This window comes from Laetiporus sulphureus (assembly GCF_001632365.1).
Source record: "Laetiporus sulphureus 93-53 unplaced genomic scaffold LAESUscaffold_39, whole genome shotgun sequence".
Classification (NCBI taxonomy): Eukaryota; Fungi; Basidiomycota; class Agaricomycetes; order Polyporales; family Laetiporaceae; genus Laetiporus; species Laetiporus sulphureus.
In genome coordinates, this window is record NW_024468548.1 from 193,526 (window position 1) to 216,022 (window position 22,497).

Sequence of the window (22,497 nt, forward strand, 5' to 3'; positions counted from 1 at the left end):
TGTTTCTGGCGACTTCTCGCATTCAATACCTCTCGAAATGAGCGAGCCGCGCAGAGCAGCAGACTAGCACAGACTGGTGCGGCCCGATAGTGGCTTCGCGGTTGCTTGCAGGCAGTGTGCATGCGTTGCTAGAGACGGAGACGGCAATGCTTTTCGGGGGATGTCTCTGCGAGAAGTTGGCTTCGAGAAAGGACGGGGCCGTGTGTGGGCTCATCTGGGTGCCGCGTTCGAGCTCAGTTCGCCGCTTTGTCGCGGATTGCACTCACGTGCTGCACAGCTCTATATCCAAGTTCAGTGCCATCCACATAAATTCTCCTTCTCATCGCCATCTCGCTCACTGTCACCATCGCCCGCGCACCACGTATACGCCGACGAGCAACGCTCCTCTATACCCCGTCGCAGCAGATCTAGCTTGTGTGCGCCGCCTCGACTTTGCAGATAATCAGCAACGCCACTGACCTCCGTGCAGACCACCGGCAATGACGGTCGCAATACCGAGACTGCCTCTTGAACTACATGACTGCATCCTAGATTGCCTCGTAGATGACCGGCGGGCCCTCGCCACATGCAGTCTCGTCTGCCGCGCATGGCTCCCGACTGCCCGGTCACATCTCTTCCACGCGGTCACCCTCTCGGGCTCCGCGCAAGGCTCGCGTTTCCAAGAGCTCGTCCAGCAGTCCCCCTACATCGGACGTTACGTCCGCAAGCTCGCCCTCGTCAAGCCTTGGAACGAGTGCGGCCGCCCATCGCATCTCGAGCTGCCCCAGATCCTGACGCATCTCGATTCCGTGGAGGACCTCAGCGTCGAGCGCTGGAGTGACGCCGGGCTTTGCGAGGCATTGAAGGAGCACTATGCTAACACCGTGACCATGCGGCTGACGTCGGTAGAGTACAAAGAGCGCGACATGCAGACCATCATCTGTGCATGTCCTAAACTACAGGCTTTGTACCTCTCCGGCGTGACGATCTGCCCAGATGGCCTGTCCGCCCACCTGCAGCCCGTCGTTCCAGCACGCCCCATCACGCTCAAGACACTTTACTGGAAGACGCCTCCAACGGCCTTTGCCGACTGGCTCATTCACGGGCCGCTCGAGTTGCGCCTCTCCAAGCTCGGGCTCGCCACCAAGGCGCAGGACCCGGTGAGCACCGGGTACGTACAGTCACTTCTCGAGGCCGCCGGCACGCACCTCGAGTCGCTCGTGCTCTCCGTCTGGCAGGGCTTCCACGCGTCCTTGAGCCCGGGCCTTCTCGCGCACAACCCGAACCTCACGAGCCTGCACATCACGAACGTCGCGCCGCACCCCTCACTGTCACACCCGTGGGCAGGCCTGCGCACCGCACTGTCGGACGTGCAGCCCGTGCACCGGCGGCTGAGTCACATCAGCGTCACGATTCTCCCGATTGACCACCTCTGCGTCGCGCTTGCGGACTGGGAGCAGATCGATGTGGAGCTTGAGCGCATTGCGCGCGAGCGGCCGTGGCTTGCGGTCACGTTCTGTGTGGTGAACATCGCTCATTCGCCTGTGGAATGGATGCCACAGGTTGTGGACACCGTCGTGCATTGCCTGCCGCTGTTCCTCGCGGCGAAGGGTCGCCTCAGCCTGATGTGGTTCAATGGCTGGGACGAGTACACCGCGTACGGCGGCGAGGAGCTTGCCCCCTGGTTTTGAATGCGTTTTGGCCAGGACGCAATATAACATCATCACGACGATGCAATGGTCCTGGAATTCTTCTGAATATCTGAACTTCTAGTCTCCTTTCCATGTGTGTAATAGTGATTCGGAACCCCCCTCCTCAATCTCGGCTTTGGATGTACGTTCACAACCATTGCTTATTTCTTCTCGATTTGTTACGGGGTACATGTTGCCGGGCTCGCAAGAGCTTGGCGGGCTCTCAATGAGATTATAGCCGGAATTATAGACACGCGCATATAGTGCGCAATACTTAGACACACCTTTAGAATAAATTAGAGTGCCAGCGCGTCGTGTCCTAGTACACAGGCTCAGCGCACGAGACGGCAGTAATTATAGTACTGTACTGTACGAAGAACTTTAAGCCTTAGAAGAAGGCTCCTCGTAAAGGGAAAATACAAGCGTATTGGGATCAGGCAATGAGGACGAATGCTACACTCTGGAAGACGTACTATGCTACATATAGACACAGCCTGCATAGATTTATTTTTCCACGGGAAACCTGATGCAAAAATGGTGAAAATATCTTATGTCTGGATATGGAAACAGTTTGGAAATTGGGCGGAGACAATTAAATTATGTTACGATTGTTTTACCGAAATGTATCAGCAATAGTGAAACTATTTCCCAAAGGAAGATATTTCAGTCCAAAAATATGTGATACCGATATGTTTCGGTGATGCAATTGTAACATAATTCAATTGTCTCCGCCCGATTTCCAAACTATTTCCATATCCAGACTTAAGATATTTTCACCATTTTTTCATCAGGTTTCCCATGGAAAAATAAATCTGTGCAGGCTGTGAGAGTGGGGTTAGGCTTACAAGATAAATACGTAACGCTCTGCCGGTTTGGACGGCAGGAACGGAATATGAGGGCGAATTGTCCAGTATATATGCTCGGACGGATTGTTTATCTCAGATGGCTGAAACAAGAATCAGCGAGGCATAATCTATCTCTCAAGCGCAACACGCACATATATGCATCCCCTGCTCGACCGCAATCACCTCCAGCCCGAGCTCCTGTGCGTCCACAAGCGCACGGACCTGCCTGGCGATCACCTGTGGCATGGGCTCGGTATACGCCCCCTGCGCGTCGTCCTTGCAGTGAATGATGTACAGCTTAATCCCCTCCAGCGCACCGCGAAGATCGTTCAACATCCCGGACGACAATTGCTGTGAGGCGCTTCCCCTTCGGAACGCGACGACCTCCCCTGCCAGTACCCTCATCTCCTCCGCAAGGTGTTCCGGGCTCATGTGTCCATACAGCCTATCGGCCGGCCTCCCAGCGGGGTACGAGCACTCCACGAACAGCGCGTTCAGCACACCGGGCACCTTCCCCGCCGCGGTGCGCCACACGGCTCGATTTTGCGGATGGGAGGAGATGCGGTCCGGCTCGACGTCCCCGAGGAAGAGCAGCTCGCGCGCGAAGCGGTCGTGGCGGAGGAAGAACGCGGTGGAGGGATAGGACGCGCCGAGTGTGCTGCTGGTGCACCCGTGGGTGAGCGGCATGGCTAGGACGGAAATGTGCGGCGAGACGGTGTGGTATTGGCCGTCTGTGGGCAGCCTGGTTTGTGTGGAATGGTAAATGATGTAGACAGGCAGAGGCGGGAAAGGAGGGGATCGTACGTGCGCAATAGGAGCGGCAGACCGCTCTCTTCACTGGGAGAAGCTAATTTAGGCCATATCCGGTTGTTGAACAGTAGCTGGAGGTCTTCCATGCATTGGGAAGTTCCGAAAACGGGTCTCTGTCGCTCGTCAATAGTAGTTGCCGCCAACACTAAGCCATTAGTATGATCTAAATGTGCATGAGATATCAGGAAACACCTTAAAGCATGGTATCATAAAATTAGCATGCACTCTCTAACTTGTACATATATGCGCATACCGAATCCACGAATAGACTTCTGCCGCAGTATTGCCTCCTTCGTGTGCTTTGGTGCCAAACAAATCAGGCTGCTTGTGAAGCAGCATATCAAGCGCTCCAATGCCTGAACCTAGGTCTTACGGGTCAGCGAAGATTCCTTGAATTCGTGTGAGGAAATGTACCTGCTTCCAGTGCTATGATACCATCCGACCATGGCACGCCGCTCGGTTTGAGGAAGTAGCTGATTCACGAGTCATTGTCAATGAATTGCTATTACTAGTACTTAGACGAATCGACGTGCCATGACAAATTTCGTTCGTCCGGGCCACCACCTAGCGAATAGAGATTTCACTTGATACCACCACTTCACAGGGGTTAGAATATCACGTACCGCAACCGACAGCAACGAGATCAAACGTGGGCATTTCTATGAGGGCGCTTCAAGCTTTCAGCAACTTGAACTGGTAACACCGCGGGGAGTTGTGGAATGCACACGACCATCGAGCACCTCGCTACTTGCCTCCTAAATGTGTGAGACAAACAACAAGACCATTTGCAGCCCCGCATCGCCTGCTTGACGTGCGAAGCGTTTGTGCGGTAGGACGCCGCGGGTTCCCGCAGACTACTACGATGCGCCTTGTCGCCGCGACAGCGGCGGCAACCTGATGTGATTACCACACCTGCATTGTCCTTACACGTACGTGCAGACTCGAGTTACTATCAGACTCGGGTTTCCTATGTAATGTGGCTCAGGCGCATTGGTATGTCAGTCGTACCGATGTATTCGGGTATTGGTCATCCATATAGCTATGCTGCTCTATAGAGCGGCAAGTGGAAGCAGGCAAATCTTACTACAAGGGCACAGACAAGGAACTGCCAATCCGATGCAAACTCAACGGGACGTCGGATTTAAGGCAAGGAAAACATGGGGAATAAGGAGGGTCATACGAGTAGTTTCGGAACGAACGTGTGGGTGCGAATGGCATGAAGAGCAGGTGCAAAAGAAAAGCAAGTGAAGAGTCCATTTAATAAGGTAAGATCAATCGTATTACGCCGTACCTAGTACAATAGAATCATAAGCATGAGAGCGGTTCCGGACGTCTACCCACTTTGCTCACCGAGCAGGCTGTTCAGCGCCCTTTGCATATCGTATCCGTGCATCTCGAGAGCCGCCACAGCCTGCGTTCTGCTGAAGCCCATGCCACAGAGCTGCTTCACTGCCTCGATATCGTCATCGACCGCTGGCGTGGGATCCTCCACAATCTGATGCGAAGGCAACGGTGGTGGAGGGACAGGCGGAGTATCATGACTTTTCTTCTTCCTTCCGAACGGCAATCGGAGCTATGAGCAGCTCAAATGAGGAACAAGAGAAGGCTGATCGAATAATGGAACACCTACACTCAATTTAGAATGCCTGACATTTGGCACTTTATCGGACAATGAAGTTGACGGCCGAGGCTTGGGTGACGAATGGCGAGGCGGAGGCGACGCGTGTCGAGGAGGCGATGATGATCGGCGGGCGCTCAGCTGGGGCGAAGCGGTCCCGGTCGGAGACAAGGGGGGAGATGTGGTCGTAGGGAACGGATGACCAGCCCTCATTTGTTGCGCAGACCCGACAGCGGGATGCTGGGAACCCGCGCTGAACGAATCAAGTGCCAGCGCAGAAGAACGGCCTCCAAATGCGTCGTCAAAACTGATCGCTTGCGCAACGTTGCCGGGACTGGTGTGGTTCGCATCACCCGCGCTTGACCCGAAAGCATCGTCAAAAGAGAAAGGCCTTGTCTGCTGCGGGGCAGGGAGAGCGGGCTGTCCGAACGGACTTGAGGCCACTGCAGCCGGCTGCTGAGTGTTCACATGAAAAGGTTGAACGGCGCTCGTGCTGTGCTGAGTCATGAAAACGCTATCGAACGCATTCGGTGGAGAAGACGTTGTCGTGGCAGTAGCCGCATTTCCATGCCCATTGACCGTGGGCGTCTGATTGGCAGCCGCATTTGCAGCAGCGAAGTCGAAATTGTCGTCGAACGCAGAGTCAAACGAGAATTGTGAGGGCTGAGAGGGCCCACCGCTAGTACTTGGGCTGGCGGAGATCTTGCCCATGGCTTCATCGAAATCATTAACACCAGGAGTAGGCGCTACGCTTCCATTGGAAAGGGAGATGGCTTCTGCAGGTGCGTTAGACGGGACTGGCACAGGCGCCGACGGTGCAGTTGACGGAACGGACGGTGTCGTGGATGGGACGAACGGTGCTCCGAAAAAATCCGCCGCCGATGCTGCTGGAGGTTGACTAGGAGCGGGGATTGATGGGGCTGGCTGAGCAGGTGAAGCAGGCTGCGGCGACTCCGTCGTAGAGAAGGAAGCACCAAATGGATCCTCAGACACTGCACTAGGTGGAGCAGAGGAGGCATGTGTGGATGGTCCAGCATGGCCATTGGCATCGCTTCCGGTGAGGTCTTTGCTGAGCCTCGTCTTGACAGTGGCCAGAGGCTCATTCTCCTCGTAGTCGCTCTCAGAGTCGGACTCTTCCGCGTCGAGCTCTTTCAGCTGATGGCTCAGATCCGTCTGCTCCTCTGCAGCAGGCTTCTCTTCCTGTGCGTTTGGCGCACCCTCGGCCTGAGCGGGCTCCTGAACCTCGATGGTAGCGGGAACGGGAGTTGGAGCAGGTGTCGGCTCAGCTGGAATAGCTTGCGTCTTTCCCTGCGCTTCTCCTTGCGGTTGCGGGGCAGGGCTCGGTGTGAGTACTGTCGCAGTGGTAGGAGGCGTGCTGAACAGGTCCGTGTCCGTCGGAGACAGCACACCACCCTCGGACGCACCAGTAGCCTGCTTCACAAGTTCCGAAGGCGCTTGAGGTGCAGCGGGCGCTTCTTCCTTTGAAGACGCCTGAGGCAAGCGGAATGGGTTTGCGGCCGTAGTCGAAAGAGCAGGCGAAGCAGTACGAGCTTCTGCAGGCCGCTCGGCAGGAGCAATCGTAGGAGTCGGCAGTACCGCTGAGTTCGTGAAGGGAAGGAAGGGTGATTGCGAGCGTGACCCTGTCCCTGAAGCTATGGCTACCCTGTCGAATGGGTTGTTGCTCTTGCCTAGGCTCATGACAGAACCAGTCGGGCTAGTGGGAACCAGCTCCGGAGTAGCTGGCAAAGGCTGAGCTGCGGCAATGGCCAGAATGTCGGGCGATGCAGCCGGTTCGCCGTGGCCGTTTGTCATGGACGTTGGGGTCTCCTTTGCCAACTCAGCTTCACTTTCTTCACGCTCCTTGGTAATGGACGCAACCTCCTGCTGAGCGTCCTCGAGCTCCTTCTCCACCTTGGCCTTATCCGCCTCGCGATGTGCCAACTGCTTCTTCGCGATCGCAAGGAGACCCTTCTGCTGTTTCGCCTCCTTCTTCGCCTTCTCGACCTCTACCTTCAACGTCTCGACTTGCATCCCGACCTCAGTCATCTTGCGCTGCAAATCGCGGACCTCCTCCTTGTCTCGCAGAAGGGCACCTTCGACCTCTGCCTTCTCGACCCGCACAGCACTCAGGTTGCTCTCGCCATGGATGAGCTCTTCCCTGGCCTTCTGTATGTCAGCTGCTTGGTTAGCAAATCGCTCGCGAAGGGTGCTGAGCAGACGAGTCTCCGTCTCGTAAGCCGCCTTGGCAGAAGACAGCTGCGTCTGCAATGCCGAGAGCTGCGCGGCCTGCTCAGACAACGTCCGCTCCACGCTCTCCCGCTCGGCCTTGGCCGTCTCCAGAGATTTGTTCGTCGAGTTAAGCTGATTCTTGGTATTACCTATCTCTGCTGATTGATCCTGCAGTGGAGGAGATGCAGCGTGCGCCGTGTCCTCGTCATCTCCTAGAAGATCCTTATGGGGAGCCGCTGTAAAGAGAAACCCTTGTCACCTCGTGCACGTACAATTCAAGTCAAATTACGCACGGGCTGGTACTTGGAATGGTGAGCTCGCGGCAAATGGATCTGGCATTGTCGGCATACGTGACGGAGGCGACATGGTTTGTGGTGGTCGCGTTGACATTGTACCGGTGCTGTGGGGCTGAAGAATGGCTTGTTGCTGCGGGGGCGCCGTTGCAGAGGCCGGCGGAGATTCGTCCCACAAAAGATCCCGGATAGAATCCGTCACCAACGGTTGCGCTGGTGCGGGGGTAGTGCCAATTACTGTACGCATGGAAGGGGGTATCAACGAAAGCGGAATCGTGTTCGGAATCTCCTTTCCGTTCAACTTAGCTTGAATTAAGTGCATGGCCACAGCGAACCCGTCTCGCGTCAGGCGACCGTCGTTATTGATGTCGGCCAAATCCCTGGTCTTACGTGAATTATCTGTATCTTAGCAAAGCAAATGCCAGGCTGCGTACCACACTTGCGCAAGAACCTCCTCGGACAGCTTGGACTGCAGCATGAACGGAACAGCGATGTCGCCTTCAATGTAACCTTTCTTCTGGGTATCTAAGGTTTCGAATAGGCGGTCCGCGTTCGCCTTCTCTGCCGGCGTCACATCCCACTGCTGCGCTGACCCTGTAGCTTGCGGCTGCACGAATGGAAATGTCGATGATGTCTGTGGGACGGAGGACCGCGCAGGGAGGGGCAGCCCGCCCGGTGTCTGTCTTGCCTGTCCCGTCATCTGTGGGTGGAGCGGAGAGCCCTGGCCCGTGAAATGCGGCTCAATCATGCTCATCGGCCGCATGGGGAATGAGTTCATGGACGGGCTATATGATGCGCTTCCGCCTGTTGCATGCACCGCAACGCCGTCGAAGGTCGGCTTACCTCCCGCTTGCTCATAGAGCCCAGGAGGTAGTATTGACGGAAGCGTTTGCAGCTGTCCTGACATGGACGCTTGAATGAGATACATTGCGATGATGAAGTCGACATCGTCCAATGCTCCACGGTTCTTCGTGTCAGCTAGATTCCTGGCGTGGGGTGCAGTGAGCATGGTCCGAAAGTCAAACTCCCAGAAACGATAAGTTCGTGCGGGACGACCACAAAGTCACTCATACTGGCAGACGGTGGACGACGCATTACACCAGACAACGATCATACTACAACAAATGAAGCGGCATGGGACAAAAACTCCGAGCATAAGCAGGTGCTTGTTCAGGCACCATGAGATGAGCCCGACGGCGCCGATCGAGCGAACGCGGATCAATGAGGTGAGACGAAAATGCCTTGTTCTGCAACCGGAGCGCACAAACGGTCGTCAATCGTAAGATGAGGCTTACCATATCTGCGAGAGCTTATCCACAGGCAATTTGGACTTGACGAACACGTCTTTGGCCTTCTGGCCTAAATAGAATCGCTAAGCTGCAGCCTCGGAGACATGTGGATAACTCACCTCCAAGAAGGCCATTCGTGGGTCCGCACGAAGAGAAGATCTTCATAAACTTGGCCTTGTCTTGCGCGGTCAACAGGGGAAGTGAAACGGGAGGTGGGGAGCGTGGTGTGGGAACGCCGGTAGACTGGGGAAAAATTGGTGATGCAAGTCCCTCGATAGTTGGGATAGGGCCAGCTTCACAGCACGCACTCAGGACGAATGGCAAGCAAAGTCGAAAGCGACGACAACTCACGCTGGTTAATCATCGCCTCGGTAATCTTCTCGCCCCGCTGCGCATGACCCAGGAGACGCACAGCGATAGCGACCCCCTTGCGGGTCAGCACACCATTATTATCCTCGTCTGCGAGGCTCCAAACCTCCGCGAGCACGGTGGGCGCAAGCTTGGCGCCGCTGAATATCTTGACGGCAGCATCGCCAGTGATGACGCCCAGTTTCTGGGTATCGGCCTGGGTGAAGATTTGATTAACGAGGGCGACCTCCGCCGGCGTCGGGGCGAATTTGGACATGGCTGTGAAGCCAGCGTGGATGAGGTTGGGAAATTATGGACGAATGTCCGCGACGGTGAAGTGATGATACGAAAGCGGGACTTTGCGAAGGGGGAATGGTCGGAACTGTCAGCGCGCTTGATCACGTAAGCAGCTATGCACGCGCTGTCACGGATACACATGACTGACGCGTACAAAAAGTCACGCTCGTTCGACGGGGGCGCCGCCACTTCTTGTCTTTTTCCTCCGACGTCTCTCGGATCTAGAGTTGCGAATTCCTTGACTTTGACGATGGACCAGCTCACTTCATCTCTTGCCCCTCCTCGTACGCCTCAGAAATCTACCGTCGCAGGAACTCCGGGAGAGAGCGCTGGTAGCGTGACAAAACGGTGAGTGAGGGTCATGAACAGCCCGGCAGTTGGACTCGAATCGTTGTTGAGACGTGCATCCAGTTTGAGCAGTGAACTTATGACTCTAATGGTGAGATCCGATTACATGAATCAATTTTGCAAGTTCTGACTGGTCTGCACAGATGTCCTCGTCGCCTGGCATTGTGAGTTCCCTTTGCGAGCCATCCGTCACCACCACTAAATCTACCTCATACCAGTCTGCATTCCCTAAATCTGATGCTAATCTGTTCGAATGGGCCGGTACCATTGAGGGCGCAGCAGGAACGGTACGCTCGCACTCAGGACTCAATTGACCTGTGGCGTCTGAACACTGGTCACGCAGGTCTACTCTGGTCTCACATTCAAGATCTCTATCTCCTTCCCTCCAAGTTACCCATACGCTGCACCGACCATTAAATTCGATACGCCTTGCTTCCACCCTAACGTTGACATCAATGGCGGCTCCATCTGTCTAGACATCTTGCAGGTTAGTGCCGACCGGTATTATTGACGTCGATCCGCTTCTCTGACCCTGTTGGTGAACAAGGACAAATGGTCGGCGGTCTACAGCGTGCAAACGATCCTGCTGTCGCTTCAATCGCTTCTTGGAGAGCCGAACAATGCCTCACCTCTGAACCCAGATGCCGCCAACTTGTGGGACAAGCCAGAAGGTACGTTTCCCACCTTCGATCATATCCGTAGCAGGAATTGACGACTTTGCGAATTGATAGAATTCAAGGCGCAGCTCATGAGAACCTACCGGCCCATCAACGACGACCCTATTGCATGAACCTACCATTGTATTCGCAGCTCGCCATCATATATCCCTCACATCATTCTCGTTGTTTCTTTGTTGCACGCATTCATGTCATCGTTGGACCTACACATCACCGGAATGCATCCACTCTGTCATTCTAGAACAGCACCGTCGCGTATGAAGCGATCGCTATGTTCAGGGTTATTCTGATTGGACAGGTACGTGCGCTTAGCCCTAATGCAACCGTATCGTGGTCATGGCGAAGTTCGAGAAGGCCTGCTTGCTCCTGCTTCGTGATTTCCATAGGGCTCTCTTCGTACACCATGATAGATTGCAGCGCTGGCATCCCTCCCCCTTCATCTCACTCCCGCCCGAGCTTGCGCTCGCGGATGTATGCTGCCGCGCCTGTGTCCCTCGAGGCGAAAGCTGTGCATCAAAGCGCTTACGTAATCTGATTGCAAGTTCAGAGCGTTTCAGCGCCATCGAGCGCAACCTTGACCAGGTTCATCATTTCCTCGTCCTCCCGTTTCTTTCGCTGTACATTACTTTCGTTATTTCAGATTCAGAGTCGGCTGGTCCGGTTCTCTTTTAATCGTTTCAGTCGCATTCCGCCTTCACGACCTGTATCGGACTTTTCATTGGGTCTTCTCGCCATCCTTCCATTGCGATATTGCGTACGTGGATCGCCATGAATATCACGTTCACCGTCCAGCTCATCATGAATGCGTACAGCGCAGGGTGTTTTTCCACGACGCACTGTCCATCGAAGGGGATCGTCAATATGACCCGTCGCCCAGCCCCTACCCCTCTCCGGCTTATGACAGGTCCTGTGCCGCGGCGCGGGGCGCCCAAACACACACTACCCTCGCTCCCTCGACCCGCGTTTCATCCTCCGGTGCGCATTTCGAAAGGGCCAGTGCCCCGCGAACGTGCACACGCATTAGTCATGCCTGAGCCGGATGCGTTCGCACGAACGCTCCCTATCGCCCCGCTGCGCTCGCCGACGTCCGCGCGTTCTGGGTCGACCGATGGATGCACGTCACGTTCCAGCTCGGAGAGCACGAGAAGCAGACGCTCGTCGTCACCACCGTTTGCGGAGGATCTCCGGGTGCGAGGCCCATGGGAGAAGCACACCCGCGCGTTCGAGCTTGGTATCGATATCAGTACGGTGGTCGTGCCTCCAGGACCGGTCGCGATTAATCCAGTGCCGGTCTGGTGACGCTGTGTGGAGAGGAAGGGAGACGAAGGAGGATTCTTAGAGGGTTCACGGATGGAATGGAAGACGAATGATGACCACCGGTGCGGACGCCATGTCGGACGTTCTAAATTATTCCGTCGCATTGTGTATGTTGTGTCCATTCAATTCATTTGCTAATGGATGGCAGCTCCGTTTCTCTCAAAATTGAATTCCGTGAGGCGGACGTCCACTCTGCACATTTAATCATCCCCGGCGTTTCGTGAATTGTGGGGCAGCGATGACAACGCACCAGTCAGTCGGTTGCGTATCCGCATTTGTTCGAGCTTGGCGCTGACGCACTGTTATCCATCACAGGCTGAATATGCGGTCTGGCTTCGCGCCAAATTCCCGGGGCGATGATATCAGTACGTCTGCAGAATGCAATGAATGATGCCTTGGCAATCAACGAAGTGGGTACACGTCTGTCGTGCGTTCGTGTTCGAGCAGACTCATGAAAGTTGGCGATTAATCGCATTCCACTGCACTGATACAGAGGAATCACGCAAGAGTCTATGGATGACCATTACTATCCGCCTAGGCTCTATGGATGATGATAGGGTCCCTGAGCTGCAGGCCATCAAAAAGGCACAATACGTCACATCGGATAATTACGGAGATATATATAGTAAGCAAAACTCTGAAACGTTCGAAGAGAGGGTCTAAATCTCAGGAGAGTTGGCGAGTGCGGATCCAGTGGTGGCCGTCGCCCCGCTGACACTATCCGCCGCGCATCAAGCGTCGGATGTCGCATACACACTCGCAAGAATCGCATTTGCCGACCTTCTCGGAGCTGGCGCGCCATGCCAAGCGCTGTTCACGTGACAAACGTTGATCCTAGCCATGGGCCAGGCGTGCAGCGGAAGGATGGCTCACCACAGGATGACGGAAGGAACATGAAGCTAGGCCTTTTTGGAGTCGGCCTTAGACTCCTCTCTTCCTTGTGCCCCAGAATGCTCGACCCGCTCGGCTGCGTAAGCTGCAGAATCCTCCGGGGCTGCCGACTCATATAAAGAGGGGCCGCCGACGCAAGCTCCTCCCACTCATCAGCTAACTGACGCTGTTCACGATTGAACCGTCTTAACGACTTTAACGTTTAACAACAACTCTCTCTTACGACCCCTCGTCCTCGCATCTCATCCCCCCCACATAGCGACAATGAGTTCGCTCAACTCAAACCCCCCGAGCGCAGACCTCCATGTCAGCACCAACGGCACTGACTGGCTTTGGGCTGCGTTCTGCTTCTTCGCCTTCGTTCTCATCATCATCGTAATCATAACCATCACTGTGAGTACACCCGCGTTTACCCTGCGCTCGTTGACCGATGCTCATTCGCCCACAGAGACCCCGCGGTGCCCGGTTATTCCATGAGATGGCCGTAGTCATCCTGGCGATCTCCACTATCACCTACTTCTCTCTGGCCTCTGGCCTCGGTAACGCACCTGCACCGGTCGAGTTCCGTGGAAACGGCGGAGAGCCTACCCGGCAGATTTCGGTACGTTTGATTTTTTGGTGCTGCTGGAGTCCATGACTCAAAAATATCTGTAGTACGTCCGGTACATCCAATGGGCGATTAATCTCCCGCTATTGCTCCTCACATTGCTGCTCGCCACCGGCTTGCCCTTGTCCAACATCGTCATCACCGTGTTCATGGGTGTCATCTTTGTTGTGATGGGCCTGGTCGGCTCGCTAGTCCACAGCACTTACAAGTGGGGTTACTTCGTCTTCGGTGTCGCCGCTTTGTTCTTCATCTGGTGCGTGCTTCACGTTCATGATGCTTTTATTGCGGCGTTGCTGACGGGCATTGTTAGGTACGTGCTGTTGTGGCACGCGCCCTCGATGACGTTCGCTGCCGGTGGCATTGTCCGTCGCGGCTACTACGTCGGAGCAGGATTCTTCTCGTTCATCCTCTTGACCTACCCAATCTGTTGGGCATGTTCTGAGGGTGCCAACGTCATCTCGGTCACCTCCGAGATGATTTGGTACGGTATCCTGGACATATTCGGAGGCCCAATCTTCCTCTTCATCCTGCTCTTCGAGCTCCGGAACGTCGACTACAACGCCTTCGGTCTTCAATCGGGCAAGTACGTCGGCAACGAGGAACCGATCCACGTCCACCGCCCGCAGTTCGGAGGCTCCGAGAAGCAGCGGCCACAGCAGGGAACATCTGGTCAGCCGCAGGAGACCACCACCACGCACACCGTCACCACGAGCACTGAGCAGCCAGCTCACACTCAATACACGGCTCCAGCTCAATACACGACTCCTGAGCAGCAGGTGTAATAGATCGGTCGGCGTTGATACCTCCCCGAAGACGCTTCCGATTCTTCCTATCGGCGGAGCATGATCTCTCATGACTACTTACGATCGCGAATACGACGATGCGAGCGGGTTGTTCTACCACGTCATACCTAATCACTTACCTTCGCTTCGAAAGAGTACGTCTTACCTTACGCATTGCGCTTTAATGTGTTTCTATAGTGTAATCATCCCACCCGCGTCTTTGTTGTATCCTTAATATTTGAAATGCGCATTCAAAACCTCTGTACAACGCAATTTGACTCGTGTGCGCGTGTGCCGCTGTTGCCTTCCAGCCCAGCATCGATCTTCCTGCTCAGTCTTGCACAGTTCTCGCGCAACTTGTTTGTCCTCGTGGGTTCTCGTCTGACCCGAATGCTATGCCATTGAATGCGGCCGTAAGTAAGTGGTATGAAAACGAAGGAAAAAAAGAGAGTACACGAGCTGCTCGACGTAAGTAGTACTGATGCCCAGTAGTGATAACACACGATGCACGGAAACGAACCCAGCAGTCTGACGTCTAGAGCGAGACACGGAAGTGGTTACAAGAACATCGTCGGTAGCGACGTAAATAGTGGTAGTAAGGTGGCTTCGTCGTGAGGGAGAGGCAATGGAAACAAGCGTCCAGATTCGCGCGCGGATTTAGACGAAGCCGACGCCACCGCGTTTCACGTCGATCCTCCTGAAGCGCTCCTTCTCTTGTCTCTGTTTTGCGGGACCGAGCAATTGTTTAGCCGAAGAGAATGGAATGAGAACGCTGGCACGTACCGTCTTGATGACGCAGAGTGACGCCAGGAATAGACCGCCGACGACTGCCATGAAGCCGTAGACCTAGAAATAAGCGCAGCGTCGATAAGGTCGTCATGCACACGAGCAAAGAGAAGAGGTTCTCACGAATCTGTAATAGCCATCATGCGATCAGCGCACCGTTCGCACGGAAACACGACAAACAAACTAGACGTACGTGAAGATCTGGTTCAGCATTGGCTCAGCATGTCCAGTGATCGACGTCACGCAGGCGTTCTGCGTCGTGTCGCTTGCATTGAAAAGACTGGTAACGAACGTCTCGTTCGCACAGAACCCGCCGAGTGCGACAGTCGTGTCGTTGGGTTCAAAGTAACCGCAGCACGAGAACTGCGGAATTCGTCATGGCGTCAGTTCGTTTCGAGGCACACAGGGAAGTGAGGCGAGATGGGAAACACAGAGAGCGCTGCGCACCAAATCCTGGATCGCGACGCGCGTTTCGGTCGACTGCACTTCCCAGACCGCCAGGTAGTTGTCGCGGACCATGAGCGTGTAGAACCAGAGCGTCGTGCCGACGATGAGCACTACGATTGCGTCGAGCGCAAGAGTCCAGTTGAAGAGTACGAAGCCTTTGATCGAGTTGTTTGGCGAAAGCAGGGCGCCGACGGAGACGACCCAGGATACCAGGAGTATCACACCCATAATCAGACCCTCTGATTCACGTGGAGGGTGTCAGCGATGTGTCATCTGCTCGCCCAGGATCCGGCTCACCGTTGAGATGTTGGGTGCTCAACTCGAGGTTTCGCAGTGTGTCGGGTTCCCGCCAGACGATGGAGAAGACGATGGAGACGATAGCGATCCCCAGGAGCAAAAAGTCCATGAAGCCGAAGAAGGCCATGATCTTCCTGGTGTACGCCATTTTGACGCGTTGCTTTGGGGGTTACGGGTAAAGTCTGCAAGTCGCGTTGGGTCCACGAGGCTGAGCGGCACGATCGGACGACGTACGTTGTGGATGTGTGTGATCGCAAGCGACGGAACCGAGTCAACTCAGGTCAAAGGGTGAAATGCGGCGAACTGTACTAGCTCTCCCAGAGAGAATGGACGCGACAGAGGGGGCTGTAGCACCGGGCAACGCACTGACTGTGCAGTGGCCAAGAAACTGAAGTTGAACAGAAAGAAAGACGTTCAACGTCTGAAAAGAAACCGAAAAGGGTCAGACGAAGAAGACGAAGAGAAGAAAGAGGAGGGAGGAGGGTGCGGAAGCGAGCACTCACCCAGGAGGTTATGAAGGGTTGCGGGAGGCAGATGATGGGACAAGCGATGCAGTGGCATAAATGATGCTCTCTCATGACAGACGTCGCCATGGACACATGTGTCGCGGAGGCCGGAGCGCAGCCGTCCATACCCATGGTCGCACGTTCCGAGTCGAGACTGTCGCTTTTTTGTTGCTGACGAAAGACAATGCGAGATAAATAGATCCAGAATGGAATTGAAGCTGCCTCGTGTTGCGCAAGCGCGAGACGCTTCCGCTGCGGCACAAAAACCGGCGCTCGTTCCATCACACAAGTCAATATCATCGTGGCAGTTGATGGTGGAAATAGATTGTAATTGCATAGCTGCACTTGTTGGCCGTCATGAGCGACGGCTTGGACGACAGTGGCAGTGGGATGCGACACCCGAGCGCGCGACCACGTGATGGCCACTACTCATGCTGCCTGCCATGCCGCCAACTCGTTGCAATGGCTCCTGACGCTGCGACACTCACTGGGGGCTCGCTCCTCCTCGCATGGCAGCTCAAAGATAAGACGGTTCTCATCGTGGGCGGCGGCGATGTCGCGTCGGGGCGTATTGAATCGGTCCTCGTCGCGGACGCACGCATCATTCTCATTTCACCGTGCGCGGGCTTACACCCGCTCACCAAGAATTTCATTGATACCTCCGACCGCATCACCTATCATGATCGCACGTTCGCGGGGCCGGACGACCTGGAGGGAGTTGACATGGTGCTCACCGCCGTTGATGATGTGGAGAAGTCGCGGGAGATCTGCGCGCTGTGCCGCAAACGCAAGATTCCAGTGAACGTCGCAGATATCCCTCCCTCATGCGACTTCTACTTCGGGTCACAGATCCGCAGTGGCCCCTTGCAGATCATGATATCCACCAACGGGCAGAGCCCAAAGCTCGCCAACCTCATCCGCCGGAGAATCGAAACCAGTCTGCCAGAGGGTGTCGGAGAGGCAATCGAGAAGGTCGGGACATTAAGGTGCAAGCTGAGAGAGCGAGCTCCGGGCGTCGGGGGAGAGCTTGGGAAGCGGAGGATGCGATGGATGGTGGACGTGTGCACGTCCTGGGAAATGGAAGATCTGGCGATGCTGGACGACGAGATGATGGCAAAGCTTCTCAATGATGGGTGGGAGCACAACCGAGTGCCCAAACCGCAGGAAATCAGCAGCAAGCACAAGCGGGCTCGCGCAGTTACCGCCATCAAACTATCGTCGGGCGCATGGATGCCCTCGATGGCCGGCTTTCTCGCCGGTGTCGCATGCACCGCGCTTGCATTCAGGCTCGCTCAACGTGCATGAATTCCTCGGCTGCGGTTCGAATGCGATATTCTGCCCGGTTTGCTTGATGCCACGAGGGCTGGTCCTGGTCTTAATTTACCTGGGGGAGGTCTAGAAGGAAACACCAATACACAACGTGTACATTACCACTTGCGCAGCATTCATTTCCGTCTTTCATGTCCTCGATGCTGTTCTATGAGTCGAGGAGGAGGCACAGCAATGGATGAGTCAGGCGTGACCGGCAGCGAGCGCGCTGCTATATAAGGCGTAAGCGACACGTTACCGCCACCCACCTCATCTCAAACCGTCTACTCTCTGTACCATCTTTTCACGACCGCCAACGCACGCTAGAACACTAGAATCATGACTGAAGGAAACGTCGATTGGGACAGCAAAATGGTCATCGGCTACAAAGCCAAGGCCCCGAAAGTCGCTCGAAACGACTCCGATCTGAATGGTGAGCATTCCCGTTAAAGCGCCCTCCTTGCGGGCTGTGCTGATACTCATGTCAAACAGCTGTATGTGTCTCTTCGTTCAAGTGGTAGTGGGACTTTCTGGCTGACAGTGCGTGCAGGCGCGGCGAGTCGGCGCTGTCGTGGCAACAGACAAGAAGATGGCAGGCGGGTCTAACAAAGCACACCAAGGTACGTCGGCTATCTGGCTAGTGCCATCAGCGTGGCTTCATCTCGCATCCGTTCGCAGGAACCGACCATCAACGCATAGCCAAACTCGACCGTGAAAACGAGGTCGCGCCACCACCAAAGATTCTCCCGTCTGTCGGGAAGGTGCGTCCCATCCATACACTTTTGATCGCATGCAATGGTGCTGAGTAATGTGTGTGTGCTTAGGCGATCCAAATTGCTCGTATGGAGAAGCAGCTCGCGCAGAAGGACCTTGCGCAGAAGGTCAACGAGAAGCCCTCCGTGATCGCTGATTACGAGGCTGGGAGGGCCATCCCGAACCCCCAGATCCTCAGCAAACTCGAGCGCGTCCTCGGTGTCAAGCTGCGTGGTGTGTATCACTGACCAGATGACCTCTGCCTCTTAAGCTTATCATATCGTCTTCAGGCTCAGACATTGGGAAGAAGCTGGGGGGGCCGAAGGGCGCATAGGCCGACCCCTCCACAGCATATTGCCTACGCCTGACTTCGCATTTGCCCACCTGTATAATCTCCCTCTCCCGCTCTAAGCTGCCTGCAATGTTTAAGTAGAGTTATCATCGTATCTCCTTGCTCTTCGCTATTATCAGCAATATTAGTCGTTGTACACCTAATCGACTACGGTGTATGCCCTACATTCGAGGTGTGAGAGAGAATAGCAAGACAGCGAAAGCCCCAGAAAGCTATGAAATAAGATAGGAGAAGGAAAAGCGTACGGAGAGCACGCAAGGAAGGAATTATGCGGCTGGTCCTGCATTGTCCGCGCCCTGAACGGATATCAGCACCACGATGGACCAACTGGTTGACCTCACATACGTATGTTATGTAGTCGGGGCTCTCGCAGGCCTTGTATTCCTTGAGGAGCTCTTCGGCCGTAGCTCTATATTCTCAGTATGTCAGCGAGGGAGGGCAGCCTGCATGAAGCCTGCGACTGACCGGGCATCGTCGAACTCCTCCAGCCCGTTCTCGAACATCTTCTCCTTCTTGTACTGCTCCAAGAACGCATTTCGTTTCCGCAATCGGTCGTATTGGTCGATCATGCGCCTGAACAACTGGAGATGCGATGCAGCTCGTGAGTGCTTCAGGAATCATCAGCGAGGGCTGGGCCACTCACAGAAGCGACACTCGTATGGTTTGCGAGCATGAGTCCGCTTACGCGATGATTTGTCGCAATATAAGGCGACCTTCGTGTCAGCGCGACCTGTATCGAGGCCGGTCCCCATGGAATGAAGTTCGCCAGTTGGCGTTCTCGGATGCGCAATAGCGATTGGTGCACCTGATCAGCGATGGTCAAGGATGACAGACAGAACGGTACGGGTGGTATCACCTACATCTGTAGGATCGACGTCTCCTTGAATAATGTTTAGGATGGAGATGTAGCATGCCGTTTTGCTTGGTGTCGTCGTGATCATGCGGTTCTTGGGTTGTAGGAGACGGCGCATCACGTCCAGTACGGTCGTTCGCCGGATTGGCTTAGCCTATATGCATGTGTCAGCTTCTTAGATATTTGCATCAATAGACGGTGCGATGTCGCACCTTGTCAATTTGATCGCTTGTGAAGGGGGTATAAGAGGTCATGAGGAAGTGACAGCGCGGTGTTGGAATGAGCGAGGCGATGATCCCGACGAGATCATTGTTCATGTACCCCGGATACCGGAGTGTCTGTGTGCTGGCTGCCATCACGGTAGATACCTTGATAACTGGTCTGTGAGCGGCCCGTTCAGGTCCAAGAGTATGCATCTACCTCACCAACTGATTTGTCTGGTCAAACGTAGTCGTCTGGACATGCAGCCTATCCGCGGATATCCGCGCAAGAGCGCCGTTATCGAGCACGACCACCGAGTCCGCATGGTTCGTCAGCCGCTTCAACGTGAGCAGCGAATTATACGGCTGCACGACGACATCGCCTTCCTGCGCATTTGGGAAGACCGAATACGTCTGGATGAGCTTCTTCGGGAACTTGTCGTTCAGCCGTTCGAGCACAAACGAACCGAGCCCCGAGCCCGTCCCGCCCGCGATCGAGTGCATCAGCATGAAGCCCTGCGAACGCGTGAGGACTGCGCTCTGCGAGAGGTTAGGCAGGACACACCTCGAGCGAGTCGCTGCCCTCTGCTTCGCGGTCGATCATCTCCATGACCTCCTCGTAAATCCGCTCGCCGGCGGCGTACCCTTGCGCCCAGTTGTTCCCAGCTCCGCCGCCGTCTTGAGAGACGAAGATGTTCTCTGGATTGTAGAGGTTCGCGTATGGTGATGTCAGGATGCCGTTAATGACCTACGCAGATAAGCTCAAATGTCAGATACGAGTCTCGAAGAACAAATCCTGGCACCGGACGTACTCGAGGTTCAAGATCAACGAGGATGGCACGAGGGATATAGTGCTCATCGTCCGCTTGGTAGAAGAAGACATCTTTCCGATCACCGCCCTCGGTGGCCCAATCCTCGAGAATACCCTCTTTGTTGATGCCGTGTTCAGCACATAACCGCTGCCAGTACACAGATCCCACTTCGAGCGCACTAGTCAGACATGCATCCGGCGGTGCACACAGTCAAAAATCCGCACTTTGATTGCCGCATTGCCCCAGCTGCACGGTGACAATCTCGCGGGGCATGATTGTGAGTTTCGCTTGAACTGTGGCGCGACGTCCGGACGGAGAGACAAGACGCGTTCGTGCGCGTCGCGACGCGTAAAACAGGCTCGTGCGCGCGGCATTGGCAGCTTGTTCCTGTTCCCGACAGCGTATACGTGCCGACTTCGCACTCAGGCAGACAGCACACCCACCCCTGCTTTCCTCGCCCATCGTTGACATTATCACAGGCTATAGATGGCCACATCTCGTTACTTACATGCAAGAAAAAGAAAAAAAAAACTCGTATCTTAGTATCTTAGGCGTTGAGAGGAAACCGAGAGCACTCGCGACAGACGGTGGGGTCGAAGACCAATGTAATACGAAGAAAGATGGATGTATGACAGTCATTGCAGAAGATAGTAGGTAGTCATGAGAATGTCGCGAGGGGGGTATTATGGGAGTAACAACACGATCCGAGCTCGATGCTAACGCCAGCCCAGTGCATGCAAGGAAGTGTCCGACAAAAACTTTACAGGACAACACAGTGGTGCTTCTTGCTACCCTTGGGCCTGCTAAGTAGCGCCGCGCGGGTAGCGTACTGGAAAACCTCGCGCACGCCCTCGCCGGTCTTAGCTGAGCACTCGAGGTAGTGCTTTGCACCAATCTTCTGCTGTACGGCCATACCCTGTAGGGGAGAGCGTCAACCAGCTGGCCAGCCATGGCGAGAGTTTGCGCTTTGCAAGGCACGTGCTTTGCGGAGCATCAGCGCCTTGCCGACGCGCGCGCCTGAACCTCGCGTACGTAAAACGATAGCGACGCACCTCCTCAGGAGTAACAGGCCGCTGGTTGGTCTTCCTCAGCTCCTCAATGACTCTCGGGTCCCGCCGAAGGTCCTTCTTGCAACCGACGAGGATGATAGGCAAACCAGCGCAAAAGTGCATGACTTCGGAAATCCACTATAGTGCGTAACGGGGGGTAGACAGGGAAACAGCAGAAAGAGGACATGTGAGACTGGTTAGGCCGATGAAGAAATAATGTACTTACCTTCTCCTGGACGTTGTCGAGCGAATCCGGCGAGTCTACTGCGAAACAAATGAGAATGACGTGGGAGTCGGGGTAACTGAGTGGCCTGAGACGATCATAGTCCTCCTGGCCTGCCGTATCCCAGAGAGCTAGCTCGACATGCTTCCCGTCGACCTCGACGTCGGCAACGTAGTTCTCGAAGACAGTAGGAACGTAGACCTGTGGCCATGAGTTAGCGCCGAAACACGCGGAGAAAGGATGTCCGGGTCCATGGTCCATCGATGGAACGCGACTTGGTCAGTCGAGCTACTCACCTCCGGGAATGTCCCTTTCGAGAAGACAATCAGCAAACAGGTCTGCGAGAGGTTCTTGCGTTAGCACAGGGGTGGCACGACGACGAACAAGACCGAACCTTTCCGCAAGCACCATCACCCACAATGACAAGCTTCCTGCGGATTTCAGACATTATGAAGGACCGGATGGACTGTGTAAAAGACGAGGGATATCTGATGAGACCAAACGACGAGGCCGACGGATAGCAGTAGCTTGAAGGACGATGCTGAGCAGCAAGGGCGATGATAGGAAGCGGGCTTAACAGCGGTCTTTCAAGTTTCAAGTTCAACCCCACTGCCAAACACAGCAATTCTGTTCTTATGTAAGCAAGAGGGTCTGTGCGTGGGAATTCGCGTACGTGTGCAGCAGCTTCTAGTTTTGCACAGCTTTACGGCGATATGCAAGTAAATAGCAACAGATTCAGAATGCGCAGTTACGACCGCGGTGAAAACAGTCATACTACAGCGAGGGAGCAAGAGATCAGAGCTTGGACGCCACAGAAAGTGGAACGACCTTCGTTGGTCGTGTATGCAAAAATAGAACACGATATCAACACATCAAATAATACATCACGG

General features: G+C 54.9%; 12 protein-coding genes across 12 annotated transcripts; 7 read left to right on the forward strand and 5 right to left on the reverse strand.

Annotated features, from left to right (window-relative positions):
• The first annotated feature begins 224 nt into the window (after window positions 1-224).
• Window positions 225-1,895, forward strand: LAESUDRAFT_335360 (uncharacterized protein). Its single transcript, XM_040902068.1, has 2 exons — window positions 225-416; window positions 470-1,895. The coding sequence occupies exon 2, from the start codon at window positions 480-482 to the stop codon at window positions 1,668-1,670; it is 1,191 nt and encodes a 396-aa protein (XP_040761265.1). The 5' UTR covers window positions 225-416; window positions 470-479; the 3' UTR covers window positions 1,671-1,895.
• Window positions 1,896-2,372: 477 nt separating this feature from the next.
• Window positions 2,373-4,166, reverse strand: LAESUDRAFT_704515 (uncharacterized protein). The gene is made up of 8 exons (XM_040906555.1): window positions 4,078-4,166; window positions 3,949-4,018; window positions 3,859-3,889; window positions 3,740-3,798; window positions 3,579-3,687; window positions 3,320-3,517; window positions 2,668-3,257; window positions 2,373-2,616 (listed from the first exon to the last, which is right to left on the reverse strand). The coding sequence occupies exons 2-8, from the start codon at window positions 3,980-3,982 to the stop codon at window positions 2,609-2,611; spliced, it is 1,029 nt and encodes a 342-aa protein (XP_040761266.1). The 5' UTR covers window positions 3,983-4,018; window positions 4,078-4,166; the 3' UTR covers window positions 2,373-2,608.
• Window positions 4,167-4,189: 23 nt separating this feature from the next.
• On the reverse strand, window positions 4,190-9,458 carry LAESUDRAFT_729113 (uncharacterized protein). The gene is made up of 7 exons (XM_040909576.1): window positions 9,106-9,458; window positions 8,874-9,047; window positions 8,761-8,824; window positions 7,900-8,451; window positions 7,466-7,845; window positions 4,956-7,408; window positions 4,190-4,898 (listed from the first exon to the last, which is right to left on the reverse strand). Exons 1-7 carry the CDS (start codon window positions 9,377-9,379, stop codon window positions 4,659-4,661), a joined length of 4,137 nt encoding a protein of 1,378 aa, XP_040761267.1. The 5' UTR covers window positions 9,380-9,458; the 3' UTR covers window positions 4,190-4,658.
• Window positions 9,459-9,583: 125 nt separating this feature from the next.
• Window positions 9,584-10,566, forward strand: LAESUDRAFT_729114 (uncharacterized protein). Its single transcript, XM_040909577.1, has 7 exons — window positions 9,584-9,747; window positions 9,811-9,838; window positions 9,891-9,911; window positions 9,966-10,034; window positions 10,091-10,234; window positions 10,295-10,418; window positions 10,479-10,566. Exons 1-7 carry the CDS (start codon window positions 9,650-9,652, stop codon window positions 10,535-10,537), a joined length of 543 nt encoding a protein of 180 aa, XP_040761268.1. The 5' UTR covers window positions 9,584-9,649; the 3' UTR covers window positions 10,538-10,566.
• Window positions 10,567-11,246: 680 nt separating this feature from the next.
• LAESUDRAFT_335846 (uncharacterized protein) lies at window positions 11,247-12,066 on the forward strand. The gene is made up of 2 exons (XM_040902069.1): window positions 11,247-11,993; window positions 12,057-12,066. Exon 1 carries the CDS (start codon window positions 11,286-11,288, stop codon window positions 11,721-11,723), a length of 438 nt encoding a protein of 145 aa, XP_040761269.1. The 5' UTR covers window positions 11,247-11,285; the 3' UTR covers window positions 11,724-11,993; window positions 12,057-12,066.
• Window positions 12,067-12,881: 815 nt separating this feature from the next.
• On the forward strand, window positions 12,882-13,826 carry LAESUDRAFT_601065 (heat shock protein 30; the record flags this gene model as incomplete). The annotated part of the gene is made up of 4 exons (XM_040903055.1): window positions 12,882-13,025; window positions 13,081-13,233; window positions 13,287-13,492; window positions 13,550-13,826. Coding segments are annotated over 4 exons (780 nt in total), but the record flags the coding sequence as incomplete, so codon positions are not given.
• Window positions 13,827-14,022: 196 nt separating this feature from the next.
• LAESUDRAFT_729118 (uncharacterized protein) lies at window positions 14,023-14,324 on the forward strand. The gene has a single exon (XM_040909578.1). It carries the CDS (start codon window positions 14,092-14,094, stop codon window positions 14,254-14,256), a length of 165 nt encoding a protein of 54 aa, XP_040761271.1. The 5' UTR covers window positions 14,023-14,091; the 3' UTR covers window positions 14,257-14,324.
• A 54-nt stretch (window positions 14,325-14,378) lies between these two features.
• On the reverse strand, window positions 14,379-16,036 carry LAESUDRAFT_729119 (tetraspanin). Its single transcript, XM_040909579.1, has 6 exons — window positions 15,786-16,036; window positions 15,552-15,733; window positions 15,255-15,493; window positions 14,997-15,170; window positions 14,805-14,867; window positions 14,379-14,741 (listed from the first exon to the last, which is right to left on the reverse strand). Exons 2-6 carry the CDS (start codon window positions 15,697-15,699, stop codon window positions 14,679-14,681), a joined length of 687 nt encoding a protein of 228 aa, XP_040761272.1. The 5' UTR covers window positions 15,700-15,733; window positions 15,786-16,036; the 3' UTR covers window positions 14,379-14,678.
• Window positions 16,037-16,519: 483 nt separating this feature from the next.
• LAESUDRAFT_761879 (siroheme synthase) lies at window positions 16,520-17,362 on the forward strand (the record flags this gene model as incomplete). The annotated part of the gene is made up of 1 exon (XM_040912985.1): window positions 16,520-17,362. One exon carries the CDS (start codon window positions 16,520-16,522, stop codon window positions 17,360-17,362), a length of 843 nt encoding a protein of 280 aa, XP_040761273.1.
• Window positions 17,363-17,704: 342 nt separating this feature from the next.
• LAESUDRAFT_659441 (ylMBF1) lies at window positions 17,705-18,452 on the forward strand (the record flags this gene model as incomplete). Its single annotated transcript, XM_040904805.1, has 5 exons — window positions 17,705-17,810; window positions 17,926-17,985; window positions 18,044-18,126; window positions 18,190-18,352; window positions 18,409-18,452. The coding sequence occupies 5 exons, from the start codon at window positions 17,705-17,707 to the stop codon at window positions 18,450-18,452; spliced, it is 456 nt and encodes a 151-aa protein (XP_040761274.1).
• A 284-nt stretch (window positions 18,453-18,736) lies between these two features.
• LAESUDRAFT_761881 (gamma tubulin) lies at window positions 18,737-20,608 on the reverse strand (the record flags this gene model as incomplete). The annotated part of the gene is made up of 10 exons (XM_040912986.1): window positions 18,737-18,766; window positions 18,816-18,879; window positions 18,936-19,051; window positions 19,114-19,275; window positions 19,331-19,477; window positions 19,536-19,691; window positions 19,749-20,039; window positions 20,089-20,271; window positions 20,336-20,502; window positions 20,560-20,608. 10 exons carry the CDS (start codon window positions 20,606-20,608, stop codon window positions 18,737-18,739), a joined length of 1,365 nt encoding a protein of 454 aa, XP_040761275.1.
• A 189-nt stretch (window positions 20,609-20,797) lies between these two features.
• Window positions 20,798-22,366, reverse strand: LAESUDRAFT_683743 (small GTPase-binding protein). Its single transcript, XM_040905835.1, has 6 exons — window positions 22,281-22,366; window positions 22,002-22,234; window positions 21,904-21,945; window positions 21,611-21,808; window positions 21,388-21,522; window positions 20,798-21,251 (listed from the first exon to the last, which is right to left on the reverse strand). The coding sequence occupies exons 2-6, from the start codon at window positions 22,053-22,055 to the stop codon at window positions 21,096-21,098; spliced, it is 585 nt and encodes a 194-aa protein (XP_040761276.1). The 5' UTR covers window positions 22,056-22,234; window positions 22,281-22,366; the 3' UTR covers window positions 20,798-21,095.
• Between the last annotated feature and the right edge of the window lie 131 nt (window positions 22,367-22,497).

Coding starts and splice junctions, on each gene's coding strand:
- LAESUDRAFT_335846 (XM_040902069.1), top strand. CDS start 11,286: ATGACCCGTCGCCCAGCCCCTACCCCTCTCCGGCTTATGACAGGTCCT.
- LAESUDRAFT_729113 (XM_040909576.1), bottom strand. CDS start 9,379: ATGTCCAAATTCGCCCCGACGCCGGCGGAGGTCGCCCTCGTTAATCAA. Junction 7,846..7,899: donor GAGGTTCTTGCGCAAGTGTG/GTACGCAGCCTG, acceptor ACGTAAGACCAG/GGATTTGGCCGACATCAATA. Junction 7,409..7,465: donor ACCATTCCAAGTACCAGCCC/GTGCGTAATTTG, acceptor TTCTCTTTACAG/CGGCTCCCCATAAGGATCTT.
- LAESUDRAFT_729114 (XM_040909577.1), top strand. CDS start 9,650: ATGGACCAGCTCACTTCATCTCTTGCCCCTCCTCGTACGCCTCAGAAA. Junction 9,839..9,890: donor GTGAACTTATGACTCTAATG/GTGAGATCCGAT, acceptor TGGTCTGCACAG/ATGTCCTCGTCGCCTGGCAT. Junction 10,035..10,090: donor TTGAGGGCGCAGCAGGAACG/GTACGCTCGCAC, acceptor CTGGTCACGCAG/GTCTACTCTGGTCTCACATT.
- LAESUDRAFT_683743 (XM_040905835.1), bottom strand. CDS start 22,055: ATGTCTGAAATCCGCAGGAAGCTTGTCATTGTGGGTGATGGTGCTTGC. Junction 21,809..21,903: donor CGAAAGGGACATTCCCGGAG/GTGAGTAGCTCG, acceptor TCATGGCCACAG/GTCTACGTTCCTACTGTCTT. Junction 21,252..21,387: donor GGCCTGTTACTCCTGAGGAG/GTGCGTCGCTAT, acceptor TCTCCCCTACAG/GGTATGGCCGTACAGCAGAA.
- LAESUDRAFT_704515 (XM_040906555.1), bottom strand. CDS start 3,982: ATGCCCACGTTTGATCTCGTTGCTGTCGGTTGCG. Junction 3,890..3,948: donor TCTCGTTGCTGTCGGTTGCG/GTACGTGATATT, acceptor TCTATTCGCTAG/GTGGTGGCCCGGACGAACGA. Junction 3,799..3,858: donor GACGAACGAAATTTGTCATG/GCACGTCGATTC, acceptor CTCGTGAATCAG/CTACTTCCTCAAACCGAGCG.
- LAESUDRAFT_335360 (XM_040902068.1), top strand. CDS start 480: ATGACGGTCGCAATACCGAGACTGCCTCTTGAACTACATGACTGCATC.
- LAESUDRAFT_729119 (XM_040909579.1), bottom strand. CDS start 15,699: ATGGCGTACACCAGGAAGATCATGGCCTTCTTCGGCTTCATGGACTTT. Junction 15,494..15,551: donor GAGCACCCAACATCTCAACG/GTGAGCCGGATC, acceptor CACGTGAATCAG/AGGGTCTGATTATGGGTGTG. Junction 14,742..14,804: donor CACTCTGCGTCATCAAGACG/GTACGTGCCAGC, acceptor CCCGCAAAACAG/AGACAAGAGAAGGAGCGCTT.
- LAESUDRAFT_729118 (XM_040909578.1), top strand. CDS start 14,092: ATGACTACTTACGATCGCGAATACGACGATGCGAGCGGGTTGTTCTAC.